At 41.3% G+C, this 20,201-nt stretch overlaps 2 protein-coding genes across 3 annotated transcripts; both read right to left on the bottom strand.

The window, feature by feature from the left end:
• Positions 1-1,921: 1,921 nt before the first annotated feature.
• Positions 1,922-17,433, bottom strand: LOC131282241 (myotubularin-related protein 8). 2 transcript variants are annotated; one of them, XM_058311655.1, is made up of 9 exons: positions 17,251-17,433; positions 7,640-7,756; positions 5,548-6,129; positions 5,335-5,467; positions 4,966-5,062; positions 3,309-3,444; positions 2,513-3,235; positions 2,299-2,430; positions 1,922-2,200 (listed from the first exon to the last, which is right to left on the bottom strand). In XM_058311655.1, exons 1-9 carry the CDS (start codon positions 17,272-17,274, stop codon positions 2,063-2,065), a joined length of 2,082 nt encoding a protein of 693 aa, XP_058167638.1. In that variant the 5' UTR covers positions 17,275-17,433; the 3' UTR covers positions 1,922-2,062. The 2 variants fall into 2 exon arrangements, with proteins under 2 accessions (XP_058167638.1, XP_058167646.1); XM_058311663.1 differs by lacking the exon at positions 7,640-7,756.
• A 575-nt stretch (positions 17,434-18,008) lies between these two features.
• Positions 18,009-19,990, bottom strand: LOC131281394 (malate synthase-like). The gene is made up of 6 exons (XM_058310723.1): positions 19,853-19,990; positions 19,565-19,771; positions 19,220-19,501; positions 18,769-19,157; positions 18,477-18,707; positions 18,009-18,405 (listed from the first exon to the last, which is right to left on the bottom strand). Exons 1-6 carry the CDS (start codon positions 19,988-19,990, stop codon positions 18,009-18,011), a joined length of 1,644 nt encoding a protein of 547 aa, XP_058166706.1.
• Positions 19,991-20,201: the final 211 nt, after the last annotated feature.

The following is a 20,201-nucleotide window of genomic DNA, read 5'->3' on the forward strand; positions in this document are numbered from 1 at the left end:
GATCTCCGGACCGATACCGGCGGTCGAACCAATTTTGATGCACTATTCGCACGTGCTCACTAACTGGTTGGCCACGAGCGTCCAGCGGGCGGCGCTCGGACTGGCGCGCGCTTTTGCACACGTCGCCGTTTGTTGTACTTTTTCCGTTGGTTGAAGACCGGTATGAAGATCTTTCGGCCGAGCAGATCGACGGAGGCAATATCGGTCGGTTCGTTCGGGATAAGTGGAAGTGTTTGCGTCGCACTTGAGTGCCCTGGTGCAGCCAACGGCGAATGGTTAACTAGCGACGATCCAGAGACTTCGACTGAATAGGAGAGTTGCAACATCGTGAGTAGTGCTACGCTGTAAAATATCTATGAAAAAGAAGCAGATTGTTAGTGCATTTTTTTTTCGAATATCCTATAAGAATCATAGACATTAATTACGAAAAAGAACACTTACCACAATCATTTTAATATTGCTTAATTTATACTAAATCCTTTAAAATTATCCTACGTCGGTGTTGGATTCGCGATATCGTTTGGTTTAATTTCTCAACGAGCGACTCGTATTTATTACGGATTCACTCTACTCCCTTCCACAACTGGCACGCGTTTGGAAAGGGTACAACTCGCGTCCAAAACTGGTCAATGTTTTGGAAAGGGTACAACGTGATAAGACGATACTAGGTGGGATAGTTGAATGTTTTATGTAAGTTGTTTTGGACGGCTCGTGCCCTAATTTTGGGTGTTTTCACATCCTTCTGCAATGAAACGGTTGTACGTAATATTTATATGGTCGGGCAAGATCGTGCGATATTCCACAAAAGACTTCCAAAAAAGGTTACCAATAGAAAACGGCACTCCAAACTCCAACTGAAGAAAATGCATGCACGAAAGTCTTGTCATTTTCTTTGACGAATGTTGTCATCGAAACAAAAAAAAAATGTAAAAGGACTCAACCATATTTTGGCGAATATCCTTGGTTTGTGTATATTTTTATTTGATTTATTTCATTGTTTTGCATATTAAACATATTTAGCTAACTTGAGAGCAACAGGTCATTTCATGTTTTCACTCACCATATACATATAGTTTACATTGGATTAGTGTGCCGTTGCCTGACACTGAACTTTAGGTTTTCCCTTTTTTTGTACGTTTATCCGCACGTGCAAAAGCAAATACTGTCAACAAGGATTAAAACTAAGCGTCCGCACTGCATTGTGATGCTTGCAAGGGGAAAACAATTAATATACTTAGAAGATGAAACAGCAGTCGATGGAAATATCTCAAGCATGAAATCACATAATCTTTACCATCGGCGTTCCACCGCCCAACATGATGTGCGCGTTTATATATGAAAGGAGCTATTTTCTAAACTTGTGTTGTTGCGCAACAGAAGACTATTCATTTCTTCCCAATGTATAATCCTTTCTTAAAGCCTGCCCTCCCAGCTAGTGGGTGGTCACATTCGAAGCCCATGTCCTACCCATGCCAAAGCGCATATTGTAATTTTGTATGGTTCAGATTATCATGGATCACGCTAGGATCATGGAAGGTAGTCCCAAATTGTCTGTACATATTTTTCAGTATAATTTTAGATTCGACTGTTAATGTCACATTTTTCTTATCGTAAAGCTTCCTAGTATTTTCTCGTTGCTTCCATGTTGGGTTTCAATTATCTTGACTGTAGTAGTAGTTTGCTTTTGAACAACTAACGTTTCTAACATCTAATATTGACAGTCCTTCGCTGGGTATGAATTATCGTCACAAATCGACTCTCTCGATACGCTATTCGTACCAATTACTTTCAGCTTCCATCGATAGGTCATCCTTTTTTTGCATTTGTTTTTGCTTAAGCTTTGGTTTTCGCAATAATTAAGATAAAAAAGTGATAACATTTCACGATCGCTTCCAATTTGAGCCCAGTTTTTTTTCGTTCCCCAAAACCAAACACTAACAACCCAACCCTTAGCCTCGCATTGTTGTGCAGATAATGTTTCTCTAGCTTAAATGTATCACGAATCAAAACTAAAGGATACCGCTCGCCTCAGTTCATCTAGGGAATGTCCGAACGAACTCCTCTAGGGGCTAACTTGTTGCACGATCCGAAAACACTGGCGACAGACCGGTACCGGGTTACCGCTATCGTGACCTGGCAGCGGCAGTGTTTTGTCGATGCACCGACCGCAGTATACCTCGCCACATTTCCAACAGTGATTCTGAAAGGATGCCGTAATTTGTGATTTAAATAAATATACTATTTCCAATTGGTTGTTCTCCGAACCGATCAACCGACAGGATTGATGGGGAATATTACCTTTTTTGTGATCTGATCAAACGGTATCGAGCAGGTCGGGCAGTTTACAACCGAGCGAAGGGACTTCCACTCGACAGCAACGGAGTTAATGTCATCGTTAACCTTTTCCACTTCGCTATTGTACTCTGAGATCTGGACGAAAAATACGATACGATAAGCGTTTGCAAAAATAATTCGAATTGCAAAACCCATAACCACCCACACTTTGACTTACCGAAAGATTAGAGAAAGAGAAATCACTCGTTTTCAGCGGATGGTCATCGTCCGCCGCCGACAGCTCGCTCAGCTTCCGGTCGTAGTTGTACCGATTATCGTTCACCTCAATCGGCGGACCCCTCGTATCGGCGGGACCGTAGCGTGACTGAAGCGCGGCACTGCCTCCCTGCAGCCGTTTCGCCGACTTCGACAGCATGTTCTTGAAGCTGTTAATGCGCTTCGTCAGGTGCTGCACGTGGTCCTCGAGCGAGGTGCAATGGTCCTTGCTAGCGATCAGCAGATCCTCCAGAGGTTCCCGCGGGTGGATGCCGCTCTCGAACCGGCTGTACATGCCGCGCCAGAATTTGATATTCTGCGGTGCCAGATTTGGCTTGATCGTTTCGTCCATCTCTGGCCGATACAGTGGGTTGATGTATTCGTTCAGGTGGTTGGACATGTAGCCCCAAAGTGAGAAGGTTTTCTCCGCCAGCCGCAGATCGAGCCGATCCTTCTCGCAGTTGCCAACGAACGTACCGTACTGGCAGGACATGACGTGATCGTGCAGGATCAATAGGAACCGCTCGTTGAACTCGAACGCATCGTTGCGCTGCTGCATCAACTGCCAGGTACATTCGAGCAGCTGCGTAAATACGGGAGACACCTCCTTCGGGTCGTTCTGGATGTGGCCGCAGCGGTCGCTGAACTTGTGCCCGAAAGCCAACCAATCTTTTTCTATCAGTGCCTGTAAATAAGTACGCACAACGTAAATATGTTTAAAACGGAGGTGCTTAACCAAATGCTTTTCAAAGAACTACCTGAAATCCTTTAATAGTTCTGTAGTATGGATCCAGCATGAGCGCGGCCAACGAACACACTTGTGCCGTACGATCCCATCCATCCGAACAATGCACCACTACGGAGATCCCTTTATCGACGGCGTTCGCGATGAAACTAAAACATACATTGAAATTCAAAATCGGACGTAGAATAACGTCAATAATTAGCTAAAAACAATCTCCAAATAATGAAATTTGTGATTTTCAACATGAGTAACATGAGACTAATCTTATCTGCGTATCCAAAACAATACCCAACATTTCTGGAATGGGATTTTTAATTCAAAAATCGAAACAAATTTGCCAATAAAATTCGTGAAAATTTTAACTTCCTATTGAATTGATTGATTTTAATTCTCACGGATAGTTTTTGTGACTCATTTTTTACTAGAATCCTTAACAGGGATTCCATATCCAGAAAGAGTCAATGAGTAAGTGGAAAAGAAGCTAGTCGCCACAGCGATTTGGATCCCACGGAAAGATTCGAGTCCGAAGAAGAGATACGAATCCCAAGAGTGAGAAAAAGAACCCGTACAAGGAATCGAATCTCATTTAGGAATTCAAATTCTATTTAGAGATGCGAATCTCAATGAAGGATCGGATTCTCAAATGAGGATTCGAATCTTAAACAGCGACTCAAATGCCATAAGAGTAATTATTAAAATAATAAATCAACTAGAAAGAAAGTGCAAGATGCAAATGATGTTTTTGCATCTTGTTGCGATTACAATTCCTCTTTCGAATCCGATTCCTTGATTTAAATCTATGTGGCGACTAGCAACTCTTACACCCACTCATTCGCTCTTTTTGGATTCGAATCCCTGTTAAGGATTTAACTCTCGGTGGCGACTTATAACTCATTTTACGCTTATAAATAATTCACTAAAAGATTCTAATAATCGTTAAAAGATTCTAATAATTATTAAGTCAGATGTAAATCTCTAACAAGAGTTGTTATTCTAAACAAAATCACTTATAACAGAGTTTTTATTATATTAATAAGGCAGATAAAATGTGCACGAGATATCTTATGGTTGAATAAAACACTGGTACTCAAATGTTAAAAATATTAATAATTTTCCTGTAATAATTAACACTTTGCCGTACGCAGTGAAAAAATCGCATTGATTGACAGCCAATTACACCATTTTGGAGTGAAGATGGTTTCTTTTGGTTGCACGGCGATTAAGAACGCTATGATCATATTTTTATGATTTGTTTTGCTTTGATCGTACGGACGTAACAATGTTAAGGTTTCAATAATATAAACATGAACGAAAATTATGACAAAACATTGAATTCTTGAATCTCATTATAAGTACTGCAGTAAAACCCGATAGTTATACGTTGAAAACATATCCTTATTAAGGAGGCAACACAAACGATCAATTAACGTCGGGTGATTTTCACCTTAAGTATTCTTAGGGCTCATCATGCCCATGGCCCAGTTAATGGCCGTAGAACAGATGTCTCTTAACAGCCGGGTGTGTAATGACGCCTTTTCTAGCCTCTCTATCTCTCACCCCCAAAGGAGCAGTAAGCAATAACCCAACCTACCCCGCACCAGTATCGCTCGTTAATTTCACTCCGTACGCTACGGTTCGGCGGGTCACCCGACATCTCTTCCAGCACTTACCAGGACGTATCCAGTATCGATCGGATGTGTTTCAGCCAGCCGGAAGATTCCAGAGCACTTAGAAATCCACTCATCGTGGGCGACTTTTGTTCGCAGCCTGGCGGCGAGAAAGAGGACAGACGGAAGGTAAGGATACAGAAGTAAACAACGTGAGCTCACGGTAACGATATATGCTCATCACGATAAAGGAGCCGTCGTCTCGCGAAAGAGCTTTCACGCGCCGTCGACTTGCGAACCAATAAATCACACCAGCCCCACAAGGAATGAATTCTCCCCCGACTCGACCCCGGCCCGATGATTCCTCATGCTAACAGGTTTTCTGTTCGTTCACTTTTTGGCAAGGATACTATTCCATTGGCAAACACTTACACTCCATCAGCTTCTGCAGGCTGGTGCGCATCGTGTGGATGTTTTCAATGCCGAGAAATTGGAACTTGATGTTCTCGTAGTTCGCCTCGTTCTCGTACCCCTTGCCGGCCGCCCGGTTTGCCATGGCGTTAATCTGGTCGGAAAGCGTAAAAAAGAAAGTTCACACCACTGAACGGTACTTGAAGAAAACGCACCCTTCGTCCTACTCCTTACCCTGGGTCGCGTATCCACCACGTACATGAAGTTGCAGTTCGGGTTCGTTTTCCGCACCGTCTCCAGCATCTGCTCGTCTTCGAGGCAGCGTGCACTGAACCCGGACAATGGCTGGCTGCAGCGGCAGATTGAGGCCTTGTTCGCGTGCAAATAGGTGAGCGCTGGCAGCCGACCCTTCGAGCGGAACCGCGAGCTGCCGAGCAGGATCTGTGTGTTGGCATCGGCGGGGACGTAGATCTGCTGCGGGTATGTGTCGCACAGCTCGTAGTTCTGATTGAGCGTGCAGGCACTCCACTGCTCGTTTGGGACGCGCATTCGCCGGAACTCGTTCTCCAGCTTGAAGTAGTCCCAGCCGGTCGCCTTCGGCAGATCCTTCGTAGCGGTGGTGTAGTGGAAGCAGTACAGACTCTTGATGTGCACCGGTTGATACAGCTTGGTCAGCGTTGTGTAGACGTCATGGCACTCGCGCTCCTTCGGAATGACGAACGTGATGGAGAGGAACGTCTTGCAGCGGATCAACAGCGGTGACCCCGTAGTGCTCAGGGGCAGCTTCTCCACATTCGCTATGTGCATGTAAAGGACCTATTCGACAAAGTAAAACAATTTGATAAGTGACCGATAGGCATTTGTCCCCGTGTCGCCACAAAGAGAGGTTGGAGGGTTTGGTTTGTTTACAAGTAAATTTAATAAGCACACATGAAAAACCAGGAAACTGTCTATCTAACAATTCTTGGCGACCTATTTCTAGAGCTATGCCTCCTCTGCAGTATTCGGGAAGTCAAGCGCAATGGCATGGTCGCATATTTATGCCCCCAGGGAATACGGAGAGAACGTGTTCCTACGTTGACACGTTCACGTTGGATTTTTGGTTAACGTAGTGTAAGCTCAGGCAAGAGTGAGCATGCGACAAATTGGCGCATTGGTTATTCCAAACATGCTTAATCAGATGATTCAGCAGCATCCCAGGTGTATTGCAATAATCTGTAATCTTCACAAACCTCCACAATAGCTCCTATCACGATAATCAAGGGGTGCAGGAAAATTGGGAGGAGTGTTTGTAAACTTTGTATAAATAACTTTCCATTTCGCCTTGGAAGATGAATATCGCTTTGACTAATTAAATTTGCTCTCGATTGTTTAGGTTCCGTTCCTCACGCATAACCGGACCCAATACCAAGCGTGCATTTGTTTTTTTTCTTCGAGCAAAACCAAAATATCGTTAAAAATGGTGTATGTTTCAAAATTTGATTAATCCCCCAAGCGCGATAATTCAAAACTAACCAATGAAAACAGGTGGGTGCCATACTTTATAACTTAGTACATAAAATGTACTTTCTAACGATAGCCTTTCTAACGATAGCCCTTTCTTGTTTCGAATTCTACGACAGCTCTGAAAAGCTTACCAAACCAACTAACAGTAGGTATTTTAAGATTAACGATTTTTTGTTTCACATCAATTAATGACCAATTTCATTTCATATATCTCAATTTGCGGCGTTTTTTAAAGATGGCCTACAACCGGATAGAACTTTTTTTTTATTTTTAAGTTAAGTAAGTTAAAGTAAGTTTTAAGTAATAAGTAGTTCAGTTAATCAGACATCAACAAACACAATTATTTACTATTTACATTTGGTATCTAAGTCAAGAAAAAAATCTTCAACTAACAGCAAAACAATAATTAATAAAACGTTAACACACCGAATTTTGTTGGAGTTCACGTTTGTTTCAAAAGATTTACAGAGATATAAAAATTGTATATTTGAAAAACAAATGAATACAATACACAAATGAAAAATTTGTTTGGATACAGTAACATACTCAATTAGTAAAAAAGTTCTATACAACGTACAAATGAGATTCGAACCAAACAAATTTAATTTACATCATAGTTGTTATTTCAACACGAAACAGAACAGGAACTGGCATCATACCACATTCCTACTCGCAAAGCGATATAATAAAGGGATAGAAATTTGAAGTGGAATCCTTCTTCTTGTTACGCTTGATCTTTGACTTATATACGCTTGAGAACAAGTTATATGCAAATTGCTGCCCTCTCCTATGCCGCAAACGAAAGAAAGGACAATCTTACCCACGTCTCCTTGTTGGCATCTGGGTCGACGAATATGAGATGCGTTGCCGTAAGGTAGAGCACTCCAACGGTTGGATTTTTGCTGTTGTATCTGTCAATCATGCGGACGTTTTCGATCTGAAAAGAAGGAGATTTTCGATGGACTGATCGGAAGTGAAACGTAACCAACGATCAGACGTCAGCAGACCGGAAAATCGTCCATCATCTGCAATTAACAACCAACGCCACCCTCCCACGTTGCACCCAAATCGGGGTCTACGATTGACGCGGATGCTCATGTTTAACTTTGGATTATTCATGCTGCTCACACGGAGTGGCGACAATGTGGGGAACGGTTCATTAACACCGTAGCAGCTGACGCCGCAGATAGCTTAAATCTATACCAATTTGGTGACGGATTAGGAATAGCTAATTTAATTATGCGATGGAGTGTAGGTAAAGTGATTATTATAGTTACGAGTAATTTTCCACATTTAATGTAATGTTTCACAATCACTTCCAAAGTAATTCTTCCATTAGCCACATTACAACTTTATCAATGATGTTTTAGGCAAAGAAAACTATGTTGATTATGTTTATGACATGTGAAATAAACGGTACTCTAACATTTCTAAATAACTATCATAAAATCAACTTTAGCTGAGATACTTCAAGTGATTTTTTTGTGGAAATTAATTTAATTATTACATTATTTACATTTATTACATTATTACATATTTATCAAGTTTACGAAGACTTGTATTGAATAGCAACGATAAGAGTAACATTCAATCGCAGCGCAAAAGCAAACTCTGTGAGCCATAAACGAGATTATAAAATGTATTCCATTGGTAGATAAAACTGAACATAAATAAAACGGAAGTTTATCATCACCAAATGCATTTTCCCAGTATTTAATCAATTTAAGAAGGGTTTGCAGGTAATTATAAACAGCTTGTCTTAGAAATATTAATGATATCCAATTTAGACACATGACATTCACAATTTGTAAAAATAACAAAAAGAACGAAATAAAAAAAATGTTTGAAGAAAATAAGTCTATTAACACTAGTACTACCGCAATTTTGACGCAAAAAGCATTACCGCGATTTATGTTCAAAAGATAAAAAAGAATAAACATTGCATTGGATGTGTGTGTGTGTGTGTGAAAGTAATGCATTAACATTTGGTAGAATTGTTCACCCTTAAAAAATAAATGTTATTGAAAACAGTACCTGACCAGTCAAAATTACTGGTCCGGTAGTTCCAGTGTTAATCAATTCAATCTCTCGCGGTAAAGCTGAAGGACGCGACTATTTTATTTAACCCAACATACCATGAATACGCACGTTTATGTTCTTACGATGTCGACACTAATTCGTACACATGTGCTCGAAAGCGGGGCGATAGTAAACAATCATCCTCATGGGTCTACAGCATTAAAACAATACGATACCTCATTCCAAGTGGCATTCAAGAAAAAGGCCGCTTAACTTACGCCCTCCCTTTCCAAGCGTTTTACGGGTTCGCTCCACCAACAATGGTTCGTTTATTTTTATTTTGCACAACTAACTCTGTTATTGCCAACACCCAACGGAGGTGATAAGCACCAGGCACAACAACGGCAACAATCGTACAAAGTATCATTACGGGGCAACTTGGGGAAGGCAAGTTGGGCGGAAAATGTATGAACTGGTGCTACACACCAGCCTGACGCCATACCCTGGACCATTGGCACTGTTCGATATCACCGGCCCTTTGCGTGAATGTCATTCCGGACGTATATTACATGACACGTGCGCTACAGAACGATTCCGTTTTTCTTCTTCACGAGGAAACCAGGTATGACGTAAATATGTGGTTCCCGTTTCCATGCAGGAATGATCAAGCACATCTTGGCATGCGATTCGGAGGAAGAGTTCCAGCCAACGGTAAGGCGATAAGAATGGCGTTCCACCTCCTTGTTGGGTTCTTAATTTATTATCCAACTTCGACCCATCATTATTCCTTCTTGCAAATCCGCTGTAAGCTCCTGTGAAAACAAAAAGGCCAAGCGATATCCGAATCGCCTTACACAATAATGATGGTGCGAAATATTCCTGTTGATTAGTGTGACGTCGTCCACATACGGCCAGAAAATGTGGTTAATTGAAAAGAAACATAAAGCCAAACAACTCCGTTCGCTTCCGAAAATGTAATCTCAGTTGGGCAAACACAAACGCGGAATGTTGCTGGAAATTAACTTAAGTCCACAGGTACAAGAAGCGCAAGTTAAGGAGAAAAAGAAAAAAAACTTTACGAGAAGGATCAACAAGCAATAATATTAACGCCCTGCGCTCGGGAAAGCGCCATCCAGTTTGCACATGAGCTGAATTTTTTATGAACCACCCGGACCGGACCAAGCATTCCGTTTTGGACGCCGGTCTGCCTTGTTTTGAAGGTCTGTAAAGTGGCAAAGGGATGACGCTGTTGGCCAAACGGAAACAACAACAGGACAAAATAACTCCTGCAGGCCACACAGCACAAACGGATTGGTTTGGCTGTTGTTGTTTTCTCTTTTGGGGATCGTTTCGTTTTGATCTCAAACCAGCGAAACGACGGCTTTGACGGCGAATGTTTCAGAGGCTCTAAAGGCCGCAGAAAACTTTGTTATTCATAATGCTCTCTGTTTCGCTTCTTTTTTTAACTCAATTTTCCAGCTGTTCTACGAGTGTATGAACAAAAAAAAACAAGTTCAACATCATAGTGGATTAGACATTTTTGTTTGATTGTCAGAGTGGATAAAAATCTGTAAAAAGATGGAAAGTTTAGAGACCGTCCGTTCTGAGTGAGTGTGTGAACAATAAAAAAAGTTCAACACCATAGTAGATTAGACATTTTTGTTTGATTATCAGAGTGGATAAAAATCTGTAAAAATATGGAAAGTTTAGAGATTGCATTCATTGCTTATTACAACCTTCTCCAAATTCATCATTTATAAGTAAAATTTGTATAAAGAATGATCTAGCACCATAACAAACTAGCATAAAAGGGTAAGTAGCCTTACCAAAGGAAAACAAATGAAAAGTAAAGGTAGACAGTCCCAAGCTAATAAAACCAATCCCAATGGATTTACCCTCCACGTAAAACGTGAAACAGGTGAAAGCGGGTTTTCTCCGAATGTATTAGGGCGGCCCAGCGCGTCCTGCGGAACTCTGCAACCATTTGCGTTACAATTAATCCTTCCGTGAAGTGAAAAGCATCCCGTTCAGCCACCAGAACGCAGGGCTGTAAAATTATCGTTACTCTGCAAAAAAACGCTAGCTTTTTAAAAGCCAAGGATTTGTCAAAACGCAGTGAAAGAAATTGCTTCTTTTCTTTGATAAGATAGTTAAGCTGGGTTTTTCAATTTCTACTTTAAGGTGATGCAAGTTGTAAAAGGTAAGAATAAAAGTAAACAATTGAAAGTTTATTAAGCTGTGAATGATTCATTGCTTTTGAAATAACCCTCTTAGGAAACAGGAAAAAATGATAATTGTTTTTAGTTAGTGTAAGCTTAAGCATTTTTACCCCTTTCAGCAGAAGAAAAATGCAGAAATAACTTTGAAATAGAAAAATGTTGAAACTTTACTTACTAGTAAATTTCAAATAAAATATTAAAGTTTATCCCTTGGATTACAGCATATCTGTTAAAAAAGAAAATTGAAATACGAACCTAACTATGTGAACTGCTTGATGAAAAATAAGGATAGCTACAATCTGAATGACTCAACCAAAGTGTGGAGGCCCCAGTTTAAATAAATAATATTATATGTACAGTAACGTAATATGTAATAAAATTATATGTACAGAACACTCTTAATCTGAGAAATGTTAAATTACTGTTTTAGAATTATACACTTTAAGTTGATTACTTTCATTACTGTCTAAATAAAAAGGAACAACATTGATAAGTTACCCTTTATCGAAAGTAATCGTTTTCTTTGTCCATCTTCTGTACTGTTCTTTCCAGGTCAACCGAAAGAAAATAACTTCGTATAGAATAGATAAAGAAACGATGAAAGTATTTGCCCTTTTTCTGAAATACCAAACATCGTTCGATGGACGCTCAACTCGATATGAATGTTCTGACGATTGCTTTCGCTCTGTTCCACTTAGCATTCCAACTTGTCTACTCCACCTACAGTATATTTCCATGGGTTATACGTATGCATGCGAAGAAATTATCAACCCAATAAAAACGCACAGACACGTCTTACATAAGCATTATTTAAATAAGCTTGCATGGGTTGTGAGTTCAAGTGGAATTGCTTCATATATGAACTTGAAAATGGAAAACAAAAACCCCAACGCAAGTTGCCGCCACGGACGTACGATTTATTCTGTTTTCTCTTCACAGCTTCAAAGGAAAGACGTCTTTGAATTTCGCACGGTTTGGGCGGAATGTGACCCGATTGTCTGCCCCAAGCCGAACCCAAATCGTCTATTTAGCGCACAAATGCCGTCATCGGACTAGTACGGAGCAACGCGGATAAGGTTACAAACGTCCTGCCGAGGGGGAATGGTAAATTCATTACGTTGAAATAACAGCGACAGCTGAGGGCCATTCATTGGAGAACGAGGTTCCTAGGAAGGAAAAGGAACGGCTCCAGCGGCGATGGATCCATTTCCTTTCAATGGGTCTAATCTTGAATATTAAATTTGTCGGATCGGTTCCTTTTATTTTACAATCACGCCAACGCAGGACCAGCTGAGCGTTCCATTAGCAGGAAATAGATCTCGTCAACCATTCTAGTACCACGTATTGAAGGAGCAACATTAAAATCCAACCAGTCAATATACATTTATCCTTTTACAAAATATATATATCTTCGATAGCAAACATGTATGACATAGAGCAATATTTTACTTGGCAAAGAAATCACACGGTGGATATTATGGAGCACTCACGTTCAAACACGGCCTACAAATAGCTCCCGTCGGTATAAAACAGGATTTCATGGGTCGGAATGCCAACCGGGTATCCATAAACTAGCACCTAACTAGCGTTTTGTGGACATAAAATAACCGATAAAACCTCTGTCGAGCGATAAGAACGGTCGGATTCTGTACCGCAGAGTGTCCGATCCCATCGAGCATGAATAAAGTGTTTCAATAGAGTTGGACAAAACAAATATATATTTATAAAAGGTAAACGCTTGAAATAAAAGGATATATTTTTACAAAGATTGTAATGCGATTCTATAGTATCACATAAAGCCAAAAGTCCCTCTTAAGGGCTGCTTTCCAGTTGAGCTATTCTCCCGTTTTGGTTGTTGTAAACCGAGCAGCTTGACTCCTAAGTTTGCAGAACGATTTATTTACCTTTTTCAAGACATTATGACCACGGAACTCGATCGCCGGCGGCGGTTGATGCGGAAAGTTTTCCTCAACCCACGTCACCACCTTATCCGACACGAACGGTGGCACCGGAACGCCCCAGAGCAACTTTGGGTCCTGCTCGAACTCGGGTGTCACCAGGTCGAAGTTCTGCTTGAACGACGACTCCGACGGGGACACTGGCTCCGGTTCCGCCATTGCAATTCGGTTGCCAAGGAGAACAGAACGCGGCTCCTTATTACAACTTTTACTTGCTTATTAGCGTCTCACTCGGTGGAACTTTCCTTTATCTGTTTCGGGCTGATTAAACTTGCTCTACACGCCACGTTGTTTTCTACCACGGAACTCGGAACAAAAACGCCACGGAACGGCAATACGAAACGTTAATTAACCACTGTCGCCGATGTCGCGGGTGTCTCGGGAGATCGGTGTTCGAAGCAAAACATATTACCGCACCCTGCGCGCCTCCCGACGCTAATCGGCCGTTTCGGAAAATCGATTCCTCTGTATGTAAACACGGCGGCGACCTATCAAGGCTACTGTCCTGCGACAAACAAACTTCTCCGAGCGCTGCTCGGGACACTCGACAACCTTCAACGATACACACCAACACACACGCACCCACGCACGGGACGACGTTGCGGGCCAATGGCCCTTTTTTGTGGCGGGCGGGAAAATTATCTAATCCATCTCCCCGCGCTTGATTTGCTTTTCAGCTATCTCTACCCCCCCCCAAAAAAGCCTTACTCCACACCTCACTCGACCACCGAAGTGATTACATATCGGAATATGGTGTTTTAGTTTACCGAAGCTTTGCGTCAGAATTTCAGATCCAGGTATCAGAGCCCTGGGAAGCCGTACCGACCGAACGTGGTGCGATGGAAAACGCGCACTGAAAAGGTTCCCAATGCGGGAAGACCGCAGCACCCAGCACGTAAACTGCAATCGTACGTCGTGCTGGATTTGGGAGGCTCGCACGAGAAAAACTGGCCCGTCTGATTCTCCCGCTCACCGAGACACGCCGTGGTACATCCCGACGCGGTCCTAGAGGGACCTGCCATGCCAGTACCAACTATTGTTCGCTCTCGCATTCTCCGTGTTGGGCGGACGTTGGGAACAAGGATACCAACTGCTCCTGCAGGATGTTCTTCAGCAGCTCTCCTAGCATTGACCTATCTTATTCGCTGCCACCACGCTTCGGGCTTCTCTCTGTTTATATACAACGTATGTATACTACTTTGCTCGTGGTTGCCTTCACTGCTCTCGTGAAAACATCAGACATATCCCGAAGGCTTCTGGATTCGTTTCGTTAATAGTAAAGTCCGAGACAAATTTCATACATACTACTAAGATTGTTACGAATAGATAAAATATGTATTGAACAGTTTACGACAGTTATGATTAAATGAGACTTAATGTTTTTTAAATAACGTCTACCCTTAAGGGTATAACTAGAGGTGCGTTTTATTTGAAGAACAAAAGAAGACTTTTTTTTAAACAAATTTGGCCGTAACTGCCCAGTTAGAAAAACTGGAAGATGTGACCAATAGAAAATTTAAACCTTCTGCTATTCCGTTCATTGGAGGAAAAAAAACTGGTGTTGAAAAGCGCATGCTTTTTTCCGTGTCCTCCGAACTGGAGAGTAAGGTACGGTCACGTGCAGGAAAATCCTGACCATCGTGCCATCGTGATAGCAACGATCGTAAAGAATGATTTCGAACCGTTCGATTTGTGTGCCCGGCGATCTTTCTCATGATTCTGGGCGTTTTTCAATTCGAATATAGGTCAAGTAATTTATTGCATGCTTTGTGGTCAGTCGGTACCATTCCGAACGAATTGCATTTCACGCAATGTCAAAAGTAAATGGAAAAAAATACAGCGAACTGGTGGAATGTACTTTATTTGATAATGTTTTTTAATGTTTTTTTTCAGGAAAGCGTCACTTACTTTGTGTTAAGTCGCGTGCCATAAATTTTGAATGTATGTAATCGGGAAGGTCAAGGCCAAGCAAATAAATGTTTCTCTCTGAAGTTCGGTCATATCGGCCACACGCTCTCTTTTTCTCCTTATTTTGAGAATGCAACTACATTTGATTTTGCTGCAACTCGAAATGCATCTGCAGTCCAGCACTACGTGGTCTCATTATTTGTGCCAGTCGATTTGGCAATGTTGTGGCGAGGGTGGCGACAAGCAGCCAACTCAGTATCGACCAAGAGAACTTTTCCGGCCGCAATGTTTGTGGAACATGACGTGCGTACTAACCAGACACCGGGTTATATAATTGAATTTGTTAGAGTTATGAGCACGCGAGGACAGCGTACAATTATGCACCGCTGGTCACAGTAACAAATAAAACCTGACACTATTTAGACTTTTTCTGAAGAGGTTTTTCAACATTTGCAATTACGGTTTATGATAGAACTTTTAAACGTATTCCACTGATTTAATAAGCCAAATATCGATAGAAAAGTGTAGGGAAACCGACATGTTCTCACCTAACTAAATAACTACCCCAGAAAAGGGATACAACTTAATTGAAAAATCAATGAAGACACACATTGTTCACTCTTGAATATTTATTCGAAATATGAAAATATATACTGGGAAAATTAAATTAAATATAGCACACAATCAATCTATTTTTTCGCAAATTCAAAACAAAAGAACACACTCAAGAAAAAGTCAGCTTCTCAGTAACTAATACAAAAGCAAGACGAACAATTTAACCCCCAATAAATTCTGACTAACTTATCATGGCTTGGAAAATCTGAAATATTATTGTAAATCATTGATGCCCCGTATTTCCAGGTAATTTTAAAATCTATTTCAACAAAAGTTATATATCGCCTTATCTAAAAACTATAAATTATCGTTTGGTGCATCTGGCTCGCTGTTTAAGTTTTTTTTATATATAATTTAATGAATTGTGGTGATTATCTTTAAGGACATTCAATAAAAGTTGTGCTGATTAGCCAGCAGGCAATGATCATCTAATACAACATTTCGATTCATTTGCTCTTCTCTTTAATAAACAAATGCAGCAATCCATAATATTAACTGCAGTGCATGCAAATCAATCCGGTGCCGTGAAATTCAATTGAAATTTATTACAGCGGGATCTTCAATAACATTGATAGCAATCAATCGCAACGTACAGACTCCAATGGCGAACTGGTTGTGGTGATAGGGGAATTTGGGGTGCAATGATAAGAGAAAACAGGAAAATAGCAAGCAAAGGACACTCAATACGGGATTAGAAAATACATAACAGTTAGGGAATCAGTTAGGCAAACCAAATATAAAATACAATTGAGTCTGCCGTGTATCGATTGATAAACTTCTGCGCGGTTTGATAACCGAAAAAATCCTTCAATATCAAAGCGAAATTTTATTTTGTCCTGACATAGATAAAATTAACGAATGAATCGAGTTGCTATCTTCTACCTTAATTTTCCTGGTACTGACTAAAACAAAGAGTAGGAGCTTCACTTTAGATGAGCTCAGAGTGATCTTGAAGGAGCAGAGTAAGGTCATAGTATAAAAGAAAAAAGGATTACGTTGATGGTCCATGTTGCTGGAGACTTGAAAATAATAAGGATATTCCGACAGGTGACCGCACCTGGAATATCGTCCAAAACAAGGGTGTTCTAGGGTGAAGGAATCTCATTTTGGTTTAGTTAAATTTCTAGCATGGTGACAATTGTTATAATAGAAACTTAGGCAATTTGGTTTTTGTTGAAACATAAAGAGTATGCTCAATCTATTCACTAGAACTTTCTCACCGTAGGACATCCGTTTTATGAATCATTTTTTTCCATCCTTGCTTATAGTACAGCAAGCAACAGTTGTCTTTTCGTCAGCGGGCCAAAGAAAAATGATCAGGAAAAAAGTCGCATTTTGTAATTACCTGCAATCGAAGAATTCCAGAATTTCCGCAAACTTGCATCGTATAGGCAACAAACAACAAATTGCAACACGATACAGTTAAAACAGGTTTTCAACAGCTGTATGAGTACAGTGCGAGCGAGTCGGGCATCCATTCCACCGTGGGCAGCAATTAGCACGTCAGCAATCATGCTGCATGGATCGATAATCTATTTCCGTTTGATTTCATCTCTCATGCATTTTATGCTGCCATGCACTGCAGCAAGGATGCAGGATTTGGACAAAACTACAAGATGCTCTTACATCGCACAAACCCTTTCTTCTTATCAGAGCGCTTTAATGTCATGGTATATCGCATGCAACGTTGCCAAACAAAGTTCCGGCCTTACCTTTGGTGTATTGATGTGCTCCATCTTATCGGTGGCGTTGTAGATCTGGTAACAGCTTGATAAGATGATAGGCTTTGCAGTAACACTCAATCAATGCAAATAACTAGCTTGTCGGAGAAAGTTAGCAGCAGCTTTTATCCACAGTTTTCACATAGAATCACACTCAACAAATCGAGCGTTCACAAATCCGTGCACTAGCGAAGCCGACGACTGTAATGTACGAGTAGCAAATAGTTGGAAAACGCACTTTACATCGATTTACCTGGTTGAATGTTTTGAAAATATGGAAAAATCCACCACAAACCGAATGGTACAACCAAGCATTCGCACACGCGAATAAAAATAAGAAAAAGCGATCTGTCAAAATACCTAACGTCAAAACTAAAGGCATAAGGTGGATCAACATGCACAGGTATATCAGGCGAAGGAAACGCTCAACTGACAGCATAATTTGGCTGCATTGTGAAAGTGACAGCATTGATGGTGAATGGTTAAAATTGTCCAAGTTTTTGAAGATAATTTTAAATCGTGCTCAAACCACTTGCGGCCTTTTTTTCAATGATACAACATGTGATGGGACAAGGTCTCCCATCGAAGAGAGTTTGGGTGACGGAAAGACATTGTATTATAGATCGGTGGTCAGCCATTCGTAATGCCGGCGCCATGGGCATCCCTACTGTGCCCTACTTGGGGACTAAACAGAAGTTAAACCACTCACCTCAGGGGAATAGAATGGCATAAGTTATCCCCACGTGTTTTTAAAGCTTTGCCATCAGCCCATCATTTTTATTATGCAATGTTCGAAACTTATGACTGTCATTCAGGTAAGTCGTTATAAACTGTATGTAGTTTCTAGATGAAATAATATCCAACAGCATGAACTTAGACGACAGTAAACGCTTCCGATCCGCTGGTGTTATGCACCACGATCTATAAGCAGCTGAAATGATTTGATCCAGCATCTTGTACACCAGTTGGCGCGTTACAATTGTACTTTCCTTGTCCTCAATAAGTGCTCCCATACGAATCCATTGCCATAGCTGCGAACGTGAGATTTCGGCTGTGGCAGAATCCTCAACGGCTCCATTCAAAAAGAACACGCCACTTCCGGTAAGCCAGTGATAGATGAACAATAACGCCACCGTAATATTGTTGCTAAAATGAACGATGATCGAAATATCAGATTAAGATTGTTCAGCTGTGAATTTAGAAAAGATACTCCTTACTTAAGACCAGCGATGGTCACACCTCCCTTTGGAATTTGCAGCAAACTTCCAGCAGTTACTTGACTTATGTTTGGCAACACTATAAGCTGATTGTTGGAATGGCTTTTCTGGTCCCATAGTTCATTGATTGCTTCCACCATTCGCAGATCGTAGATCATGAATCCATCAACACCGGCATCTATTTCAACCGATTTGGCCAATTTAACATTAGCAATGATTTCTTCATCGCTTCTATAACGATTTTTTACATTTAGTACATGTGATTGGTAAAACAGTCCAAGAAATTACTTACTGTACCGGTTTTTCTTTACCAAACGGTAACACCTTGGCCGCCATGCCACCAGTCGCTAAAGCACCTCGCTTGTGACAAATGTTGATCAGCATGCGCATGTAATTCCTCAAGAACGGTTGTCCCATATTAACATACTTGTTGCGATCTGGAAGCAGAAACTCTTTCCGCATGCCAAACTTGGCTATGATACTTGCACAATAATCCCATATGCCACAGTTCAAACCGATCGCGTGCTCCTTAATCGAGTGCAGTATGTCCTCCATGCGGAAAGCGGAGAGTATGTTTTCAATCAACACACAAGCCTTGATCGCACCCTTTGGTATACCCAGCTGATGTTCTGTCCAGGTGAAGATTTTGTTCCACAACTGGGTTTCGGTTGGGTCTTCAATCTGAAAATAGAAAATTCAAACGTTAAAGTATTATTATATTTATTGACATGATGCTATACTACCTTGGAAAGATAAAAATAGGGCCCAATTCCAAAGCTAGCCATCGTGCGAGCGTTGTGGTACATAAGGATGGCAAAATCAAATAGTGGTCCGATCACTTCCTTTCCATTCACGATACAGTGATGTTCGATCATATTAAACGCCCTTGGTCGTAGCATCAGTATTGGGAAAGATTGTACGTCTGCCGGAGCACCCGGCAGTGTGCCATGCACGGCTTTCGTCACATTGTATATGCCTTGCACCGTATTACGCCAAGTTGGACAGTGCCCGTCGTCAAAATCAACCTTAAGAGACAAAACAATATTATAAAATCTTTCGAATGATCAGATACTTTTTTATCTTCGCACCTGAATTCCCTGCACATTGGCATATAGACAATCGATGAAATGAACCGTATTCGCCGGGCTTACGTCTCCCAGATCGAGTTTCCGATTGCGCAACCGCTCCGGCAACTCGTCGATGGTCCAATCCAAAGCCGCACTGTCATTCCGAAACTCCGGAGTCCAGCTATCTTGCTCCAACTGCAGTCTACGTTGGATACGGTTCTGCAAAACCTGTACGCAAAATAAACACGTAATATCTTTGATAAGCGACATACCGTAAACAGGGTCCATTTACCTTCCGGTCTAACGAACCCGTTCGACTTCCGGATCGAATTCGGTCACCAGCTGCGCTAAAAACTCCAAAGCTCCCTCGGTGAAGATATCCTTGTACGCAGCCTCTAATCGATGTGGAGCAGTTTCGATCAATACTTGCCTGTTTTCTGTCACCATTGTGCGGCGCGGTTCGCCACTTGTTTTCGACTGTGTTCGCTTTGGGTTCTAATGTTGGAAGAGAGCGCTCGTTTGATACGGTCAAATGTCCATTATCTTTCTACGCTTTTAGTGCGCTATGTGTGCGTGACGCAGTTAAAAGTATTTCTTCGCGCTGACCTTCGTGACTGCATGTTGACGATCTTCTTATCTATTTTGTTTACCGGGCAGG

The sequence above is a fragment of the Anopheles ziemanni genome, chromosome 2, assembly GCF_943734765.1.
Source record: "Anopheles ziemanni chromosome 2, idAnoZiCoDA_A2_x.2, whole genome shotgun sequence".
In the NCBI taxonomy this organism is placed as follows: Eukaryota; Metazoa; Arthropoda; class Insecta; order Diptera; family Culicidae; genus Anopheles; species Anopheles ziemanni.

Bases quoted from the DNA above. Each gene is read 5' to 3' on its own strand.
- LOC131282241 (XM_058311655.1), bottom strand. From the start codon at position 17,274: ATGGAGCACATCAATACACCAAAG. The intron at 7,757-17,250 runs GTAAGGCCGGAA...CCTTCTTTTCAG, and splicing joins AGCACATCAATACACCAAAG to ATCGAAAACGTCCGCATGAT. The intron at 2,431-2,512 runs GTAAGTCAAAGT...TTTTTCGTCCAG, and splicing joins TCTCTTTCTCTAATCTTTCG to ATCTCAGAGTACAATAGCGA.
- LOC131281394 (XM_058310723.1), bottom strand. From the start codon at position 19,990: ATGGTGACAGAAAACAGGCAAGTATTGATCGAAACTGCTCCACATCGA. The intron at 18,708-18,768 runs GTAAGTAATTTC...AAATCGTTATAG, and splicing joins GGTAAAGAAAAACCGGTACA to AAGCGATGAAGAAATCATTG. The intron at 18,406-18,476 runs GTAAGGAGTATC...CGTTCATTTTAG, and splicing joins GTGACCATCGCTGGTCTTAA to CAACAATATTACGGTGGCGT.